The sequence below is a fragment of the Chionomys nivalis genome, chromosome 5, assembly GCF_950005125.1.
Source record: "Chionomys nivalis chromosome 5, mChiNiv1.1, whole genome shotgun sequence".
Classification (NCBI taxonomy): Eukaryota; Metazoa; Chordata; class Mammalia; order Rodentia; family Cricetidae; genus Chionomys; species Chionomys nivalis.
This window is the reverse complement of record NC_080090.1, coordinates 18,813,276-18,822,768: the sequence shown is the minus strand read 5'-3', so window position 1 is coordinate 18,822,768 and position 9,493 is coordinate 18,813,276. Positions and strand designations below refer to the sequence as shown.

The 9,493-nt window shown below is 47.5% G+C and overlaps 1 protein-coding gene across 1 annotated transcript; it reads left to right on the top strand.

Annotated features, from left to right (window-relative positions):
- The first annotated feature begins 3,440 nt into the window (after positions 1–3,440).
- Positions 3,441–4,715, top strand: Becn2 (beclin 2). The gene has a single exon (XM_057769923.1). It carries the CDS (start codon positions 3,441–3,443, stop codon positions 4,713–4,715), a length of 1,275 nt encoding a protein of 424 aa, XP_057625906.1.
- The last annotated feature ends 4,778 nt before the right edge of the window (positions 4,716–9,493 follow it).

Sequence of the window (9,493 nt, the reverse complement as noted above, 5' to 3'; positions counted from 1 at the left end):
TCAATCAACAAAAGCTCATAGCTTATCGATAACAGGTTCTGTGCTGGACATGGAGGGGGATCGATGTTGTGGGGTGTTCAGCAGGGAAGACTACTTGGACATGGGTTTAGTCAATAGAAAGTCTTTATTAGCCAACCAGCCACTACGCTAGGACCTGATGGAGCCCTGAGCTTTTCACAGGGTGAGCTTTTTAGTCACAGAACCCATATTCTGGGCTGACACACTTCAGTTGACAAGAACAGTTAGCCAGAAGTAGAGCTGCAGAAGCCAGAAAGCACGGTTAGTAAGTTTAGCGACTTGTCCAGAACTATGGACTTTGATGGGTTAGGTCTTTGTTTTAATTTTGGCAAGTGGTACTGTCTACCTGCTTAGTTTCTTAACTTGAATGATACTTCCATCATGGAGCCAGTTGTGTGGAGGTCACGGGGCCTGCTAAGTTTTGAGGCCCTGATACAATTAGAAGGAGCGAGTAGAGACAGCCTCTGTCCCTTTCAGCCTGTCAGGTGTGTTCAACCTGTACCCCCACTCCCTGCCCGGCTTCCTGTGACAAAGGACAGCTATGAATGCAGCCCAACGCAAAAGCCCAAGCTTCCAACACCATGAGCTTTTCTTCAGGTTGCTTCTCCTGTAACTTTTTTGGGCAGTTGGTAGATAACAATGACCCGTGCCAGTACCAAAAGGTTGGCCACACCTGTGTTCACACAACTTGGCTTGTGAGATGGTTCTGCAGCTGAGGGCTCCTGCCACCAAACCTGGGGGCCCTGAGTTCCATTCTGGAAACCCACAAGGTTTGGAAGGAGAGAAAGAACTCCCGCGAGTTGCACTCTGACCCCTATATATGCACCAGAACACACATGTGCTCGCGTGTCCCCACAGAATAACTGGGAGAAACAACTTTATTTTTTTATTTTTATTTATTTATTTTTGGTTTTTCGAGACAGGGTTTCTCTGTGGCTTTGGAGCCTCTCCTGGAACCAGCTCTGTAGACCAGGCTGGTCTCGAACTCACAGAGATCCGCCTGCCTCTGCCTCCCGAATGCTGGGATTAAAGGCATGCGCCACCACCTCCCGGCTTGAGAAACAACTTTAAATAGCTCAGTAGTAGGCGAGTTCAAGGCTGAGCCGCCATCCTTCCATCCCCCTGACCAGCTGTGTAGGTGTCGCTGTGACTAGGGAGGTTTGGGTCGGCGCTGGGTGTGTACACTGAACAAAACACAAACAAACAAATAAATAAAAACAAACAAAACTGTTCCAGGAATCACCTTTCAGTGCAAGGAGGTCTCATCAGCTCCTCCTCAGCCTCTGGATCTGGGGAACAAGAAGGCTGGATGGGTGTAGTCCTCAACTGTGCTTCTCTTAGTTACAGATGGTGCAGTGGCAAGGTCATCATGCAGGAAGGGACAAAATGATAGTAGACTCTGAATGCCTCACATCTAAAAAATTGTCCTTAAAACATGGGCCATGGCTGTGAGTGTGTGCAGGGATGTGTGTGTGCATTAGTACACATGTATATTTTCTTGAATTTTTGGAGCCTGCACCCTCCAAAACCTAACAGTCACCTGTTTTCCCACTGCTGGCCCTAAGCTCTGTTGAGTGGAGCAGAAACACGTGACGGCACAGGTGCCTCAATGCCCATCTGTAGTTCAGCTCCCAGAGAAGAACCTACATTTCAAACAAACTCCTTTCCTAATTCATACACTGTTTTTCAAAAACCGGATCTGTATGTTTACATAGCCCTGGGGGAGCACTGAAGACTCAGAACTGACTGTGAGCCGGCAGTGGTGGCGCATGCCTTTAATCCTAGCATCAGGAGGCAGAGGCAGGTGGATCTCTGTGAGTTTGAGGCCAACCTGGTCTACAAGAGCTAGTTCAGGACAGGCACCAAAGCAACACAGAGAAACTCTGTCTCTAAAAACGAAAAAAAAAAAAAAAGATATCCAGTTCTTGAGAGTTATCTTCTGACCTCCTCATTGTGGTACATGGACGCTATGATACACTTAAGAACTAAAATCAAGCCAAGTGGTGGTGGCACACACCTTTAATCCCAGAACTCAGGAGGCAGAGGCAGGCAGATCTCCGTGAGTTCGAGGCCAGCCTGGTCTACAAGAGCTAGTTCCAGGACTGGCTCAAAGCAACACAGAGAAACTCTGTCTCTAAAAACCAATCAAGTCATGATCAGAAACAGGAAGAGCAGGGCTCACAAACTGTCTGGACCTTGGAGTCAGATTGAGACATTCAGGCTTCTTGCTAAGTTTATATATACATATATAATAAATACATGTTATATGTATTTGTTTTCTCAAGACAGGGTTTCGCTGTGTAGCCCTGGCTGACCTGGAACTAGCTCTGTACACCAGGCTGGCCTTGAACTCACAGAGATCCACCAGTCTCTACCTCCAGAGTGCTAGGAGCAAAGGTGTAAGCCACTGCTTCCCAACGGGGTTTACATTTTGAGACAGGGCCACTTAGAAGCCAGGGTAGTGTCAAAGTTACTGAGTAGTGGAGGCTGGTCTTGAACTCCTGATTCTTCTGCCTCTAATTTTCCAAGTGCTAAGATTACAACCATGTGTCTCCTTTTGTTTTTCATTTCTGTGAGAGTCTTGCTGTGTGCCCGGGTGACCTGGTACCAGGCTGACAACAATCCTAGGATCACAGGCGTGTCACAGGCATGTGTCATTATACTTGAGCTTTCTCGCCCGCCCCCCTTTTTAAGACAAGCTCTCAGTATAGGCTCCAGGTTGTCCTCACACTGCATGGTTTAGCCTGGTGACAAGCGCCACTTTTACTGGGTGTGGCAGTATACACCATTAATCCTATCACCTGGGAGCCAGAGGCAAGTGAAGATCAGCCTGGTCTGAACAGTTCAAGGCTACACACAACAGTAAACTCTGCCTCAATACTAAGCCAACAAACAAACTCAAGATCCTCCTGCCTCCACCCTTGAATGCTAGAATTCCGGGCCCCTGCAGCTAGACCACAGAGAATTTTTCTAAAAACGAGATAAAGGAATTAAGATTTTTTTTGTTTATTTGTTTTTCGAGATAGAGTTTCCCTGTAGCTTTGGAGCCTGTCCTGTAGACCAGGCTGGCCTTGAACTCACAAAGATCCACCTGACTCTGCCTTCCGAGAGCTGGGATTAAAGGCACGTGCCACCACCGCCCAGTGTCTTAAGCATTTTAAGCATCTTAAACACAGACAGATTTGAAGTAGAAATTAGTTTTAAGGTGTGTCTTGAAAACTTTAAAAGGAAAAAAAGCAATAAAGTCAGCATCTCCTTTTCCAGAGAATCGCTGGTCTCTGGGAGCTGTAGGAGCTCTACAGGTAGCCCAGGAGGGAACTGCGATAAGGTACAGAGGGAAGTAGGAGAGAGAGGTCTCCAAAGACTCACTGGACTGGAAAGAAACCCAGACTCTGGTGGGGAGTGCAACTCTGATCACCAGGATGTCTTCCACCTGCTTCCTGTGCCAGCGTTGCAACAAGCCTCTGAAAATCTCACCGGACCTCTCTGTATTGCAGAGAAGATCCTTGGAAGCCCAGCATCATGCCAGCCCCTCCCCAAAGATGCCAGTTTCTGGGAAGCTAGAGGACAGGACCTCCAGAAGACGCCATCCTGACCGTGGCAGGACAGCCCAGGAAAGTGCCTGCTGCCCCTTCACTCTGCTTGGTGAGCCGAGCACCCAGAGAACTTTGGACAGTATCCAAAATACTATCTTAGAGACCTTTGAAATCGTCTCTGGCCAAAAGGATGTGGATCACCCGCTCTGTGTGGACTGTATGGACGGCCTCTTGGAGGAACTAGATGCCCAGCTCACTCTAGTTGAAGCTGACAATCAGAAGTACAAAAGTTTCTTGGAGAGAGAGTCCTTGATGAGTGAGGAGGAGCGGGAGACCTTGAATGCGGAGCTCCGGGCTGAGCTGCAGAGTCTGGAGCAGGAAGAAGCAAGGCTGGCTCAGGAGCTGCAGGACGTAGACCACCAGCATGCAAGAATAGAGGCCGAACTAAAAGCAGCCGAGGCAGAGAGCAGGGAGCTCGAACAACAGGAGGAACAGGATTTGAAGGAATACGCCGCCTTGACAATGGAAGAGCTGGAGCTGACGGACAAGCTGAGCAGTGTGGAGAACCAGTTGGCGTATGTCCAGAGGCAGCTGCAGAGCCTAAACAAGACCGACATCTTGAACATCACGTTTACCATCTTGGATGAGGGTCCCTTGGGCATTATCAACAACTTCAGGTTGGGCCGCATCCCTGGCATCCAGGTGGGATGGAATGAGATCAACGCCGCCTGGGGACAGACAGTCTTGCTGCTCTTCAGCTTGTCCAAGATAGCAGGACTACAATTCCAGAGGTACCAACTAGTTCCCTGCGGGGACCATTCCTACATCAAGTCCTTGACTGGTGATGAGATGCTGCTCTTGTTCTCAGATGGGAGCCACAACATCTCCTATGATAACAAGTATGACCGTGGGATGAAGGCCTTTTTGGACTGCCTGCAGCAGTTCGTGAAGGTGCTAGAGAAGGAGGAAGGCCTCTTTCTGCCCTACAGGATCCACGTGAAGGGAGGTATGCTGGAGGATGCCATGGGCAGTGGGGAATGCTACTCCATCAGGACCCACCTGAACACGGAGGACGAGTGGACAAAGGCTCTTAAATTCATGCTTACCAACTTAAAGTTGATTCTTGCTTGGGCTTCGTCAAAGTATTATTGTAAGAAGTAACCAACTGAAGCCATTTTCAGTAGGGGACATAGGATCACCCCTGCATTAAAAATGATTGGTAAAGAGATGAGAGAATTGGCGGGAGATGAATGGAGTTGGGATAGTGGGGAGAAAAGCTGGTTTGAGCTTTCTAAGAAAAACTGGCTCTATTGTGGAGTGGACTTTGGGAGGGCGGCAGTCATGGGATCAGGCTTCGGGATTATGTGTTTGTTTTCTCTAAAACAATTTCGATAAAAGTACATTTTCTTAAATGATTCAGAGTGTGTCATCTTTGAGGTTGGATTGCCTAAAGCTCACGCTGACCTGGCATTTCATATTTTTGTACTTCAGCCTCTGCCATGCTGGAATTTATGTGCCATATGCCGCTGCAGCTGAGGGCTGTCTCTGGTTTTTCGAGACAGGGTTTCTCTGTAGCTTTGGTGCCTGTCCTGGTACTGGCTCTGTAGACCAGGCTGGTCTTGAACTCACAGAGATCCGCCTGTCTCTGCCTCCCAAGTGCTGGGATTGAAGGTGTGAGCCACCCCCACCTGGTGAAAGCTGTCTCTTAATTACGTGTGTCACATTAAGATTACTTTCATTTTTTTCAGAGAAAAGGTCTATCTAGCTCTGGCTAGCCTGGAATTCTCTGTAGACCAGGCTGTCCCCTAGCTTACAGAGATCTGCCAACCTGCTTTTGCCTCCTGAGTGCAGGGATAAAAAGTGTGTGCCACCACACCAGGACATTTTGTTTGTTTGAAATTAGCTTTGGGCCGGGCGGTGGTGGCGCATGCCTTTAATCCCAGCACTTGGGAGGCAGAAGCACGCAGATCTCTGTTGAGTGCGAGACCAGCCTGGTCTACAAGAGCTAGTTCCAGGACAGGCTCCAAAGCTACAAAGAAACCCTATCTCGAAAAACAAAAACAAAAACAAAAAAAAAAGAAAGAAATTAGCTTTGAAGCCTGGGGATACAGTGGGATGTAGAAGTGAGAGGGTCCAGAGGAAGCTCCAGGATGGGTGGGAAAGAAATAAGGAAGATCCCACTAGTTTCCAGGGAGACAATTCTGTCCCCTTCTGCTCATCTGTAAAGTGGGGACAATTGGACGCATTCTTAGACATGGTTGATGATTACAGAACCAAACAATTAATAAAGTATTCATACGACTTTACCCATTTTTTTTTTTGAGACAGGGTTTTGCTGCAAAACTACGGTGCCTATCCTGGAACTAGCTCTTGTAGACCAGGCTGGCCTCGAACTCACAGAGAAACCCTGCCTCTGCCTCCTGAGTGCTGGGATTAAAGGCGTGCGCCACCACCGTCCGGCCCACTTTACCCAATTTTAATGTTTATATCTCACATAATGGAATTAACACATCCAAGAACGCTTAAACAGAGAAATTGTTTTTAGACAGGATCTCTAAACAGTCCAATCTGTCCTGGAAGTCACTACTTAGACCAGGCTGGCCTTGAATTCTCAAAAGATCCACCTGCCCCTGACTGACTCCTCAGTTCTGGGATTAAAGGCGTGCGCCATCACCACCCTGCTGATTCACAGACTCCTTTGGTCTTTCCAGTCAGGGCTTCTCTGTAGCTTTGGAGCCTGTCCTGGATCATAGACTCTAAAAAATGTAATATGCAGCTGGACGGTGGAGGCACACACCTTTAATCCCAGCACTCGGAAAGCATCTATGAGTTCAAGGCCAGCCTGGTCTACAAAAGGTAGTTCCAGGATAGGCTCCAAAGCTACAGAGAAACCCTGTCTCACTGCCCCCGCCTTCCAAACAAAAGGTTGTAATAATGCGGTGGGGTTGTGCACACTGGCCTGGAATTCACTATGCAGCCCAGGTCTGGAAGTTCCCCATCCTCCTGCCTCAGCATCTCCTGAAAGATTACAGGCAAGCGCCTGCTCCAGACTGAGCCCTTCCTCAGCTGCTGGCACCTGTGCATTCCCTGCTAGGTGCTCCGGATGAATTCATATTCATAACTGCTTATCTTTAAACAAAGGCATCTTATAAACAGAAAACCATATCTGCATTTGGGAAAGGAATTATTTCAGCGGCCAGAGATTCTCCGATTTTATCTTATTTTTTTTTTTAGAGACAGGTTTTCTTTGCGCGTAGCTTTGGAGACTCACTCTGTACACCAGGCACTCGCTCTGTAGACCAGGCTGGCCTTGAACAGAAATCCTTCCGCCTTTGCCTCCCAAGTGCTGGGATTAAAGGTGTGCACCACCACCGCTTGGCGATATTCTCTGCTTTTATCTTTGACTTTACTTCCCTTACTGTAGTCTTAGACTCTCATTCCCCAGCCTGTGCCCTTTAATTCACCAGCAAGCTCCCCTATCACATCCAGCTCCAGTTGCTGTAGCAGCACCAGAAGCTGGCATGACCTCCTGGTTCTTCAGTTCTTTTTCCAAGAACCCGCTAGAGTTCCTAAGGAGATGCATTCATTTTTCTGTTTAGCCACTGTCTTAGGGTTACTGTTGTAGTGAAACACCATATGGTGAGCAAAAAAAGCAAGTTGGGGAAGAAAGGGTTTGTTTGGCTTACACTTCCACATGAGCCTTCATCGTTGAAGGATGTCAGGCCAGGAACCTGGAGGTAGGAGCTGATGCAGAGGCCATGGAGGATGCTGCTTGCCAGCTTGCTTCTCATGGCTTGCTCAGTCTGCTTTCTTATAGAATCCAGGACCAGCAGCCCAGGGGTGGCACCACCCGGAGTGGGCTACCCCTTCCATCAGTCACTAAATAATAGAAAAATGCCCTACAGATTTGCCCACATTTTCTCAGTTAAGCCTCCTTCTTATCTGATGATTCTAGCTTGGACCAAGTTGAACTAGCCAGCAACCTCCCCACACCAAAATTTACATGTAATACCTCACTTGTCTAGAGATGATCTTTATGAGGTTTATATAAACACACCAAAGTTTTTAAAAACTGAGGCTTTAGTGGTCACGATCCAGCTCTCCTAAACCTAAAAAAGGTTGCTTCCGCCCCCTAGTGGTAGTTGTCAGTTCTGACAGCCACCGTTGAAGACCTGTTGGATTCTGAACTGACTGGCAGAGGGAGTTACATCTGTTTGTTGCCATTATCACTTGGGAAGAAAAGACAAGTGACGAAGTAAATTTGAATTGGAGGGTGTAAACCTCACACAGCCTGCTTAGAAGCCTAGTTAATTTTTATAAGATATGAATTAAACAGATTAAATAATCTATTAGACTTGCAGCACAGATCCTTCTTCTGGATCCGGGACCATCTGATGCCAAAACCCCTGCTCGTCCCAGGACAGCGAGCTGAAGATGTGTGCTCCGTATGTTACCTGAACTCAGGATGGGTCAGGATGGATAGGGACAAAACATCCTGGTAGTTCTTTCGTAAAAGATCCCAGGGCTGCCAGCTCAAAAGTCTGTCTGAGCTATCTGAGAACCTTGAGAAGTTGGGAGTTTGGGAAGCAGTTCTAAGGAAGAGTCTGGGGTGTACTCCATCCTGTCAAGCTCTGAGGTGATGCTGACGCTGGAGTCTTGAGCGGACTCTAGACCATTTTGTGATAGCAGGATCACAAGTAAGAATGCGTTCAGACCAGGAGGAGGCTTTTCATGTACGCTTCTGTTAAGCTCCAGGAAAAGCCTTGCAGAACAAAGTCAATAAGTTCAGTGGACTTGACAAAAAGGGTGGCTTTTTCCTAGGGTCCAGGGCAGTGAAACTTAGTATCTTACATGTGCTAGAGAAGCATTCTACCACTGAGGTCTCAGAACATCCTTCCCCAGGGATATCTTGATGCTAGAATTCTCACAGTAAATGCAGAGAAGGGCATCAACAAATGCTTTCCTTAAAGGGTCAACTAGGGTTTTAGGCTGTGCAAGTTTCGCCGTCTCTGTTGCAGCTGCTACTCCACTCTGCTGTCGTCACACAGAAGCACCCGAGAGACAGAGATCAGCGGACATGAGAACAATCCAACATCTCACATCCAGACAGGCCCAGATCAGATGGCCCACTGCCTGTGTGTACTCAGACTTCCTGGGTGTCATGATAAACTCCATAAACTAGTTCTGCTCCATGATTACAAAGGATTTTTGTGTGTTTGTGTGGCGCTGACAGAGACTCTCAGTCTCAGCAAGTTCAGATGTTCATGGAGAGATCAGTCAGTGAGTACACACTGACAATTGCTTGTGCGTTTGGGAAAAATGTCAGGACCTGGGCGCCCTCTTCTGCTAGCCAAATACATCATGGTTGCTCACAAAACTCGTGTGTAAACATCCTGTGAGAATACAGAAAGGGCAGCTATCATCTTGCAATATCTGAGGTGGGAGAGTGCGCTTAGAAACACGAACCTCGGAAGCCACACACAGAAAAAAAGATAGCTGGGCAGTGGTGGCGCACGCCTTTAATCCCAGCACTCGGGAGGCAGAGGCAGGCGGATCTCTGGGAGTTCGAGGCCAGCCTGGTCTACAAGAGCTAGTTCCGGGACAGGCACCAAAGCTACAGAGAAACCCTGTCTCGAAAAACCAAAAAAAAAAAAAAAAAAAAAAAGATATCATAAGAACCTAGATGAGAAAATTGACTTAATGGTCAGAGAGAATCGTGGAATTAGCTTTAAAATGCACAACTTACAATGAGGAAATTACTCAGTTCAAAAAAATTTAACAGAGAATCATAAACAACCTAGATGCAAAGAGATATGATCCTTAGCATACAAATTGCCCACTAGTTCCAATTACGTGAGTGGGCACTAAGAAAAGAAAGGCTATGTCCAGACCAGAAATGGTCTGAATCTGTCTCCTATAGACAGGTCAGCTCCTGCCTT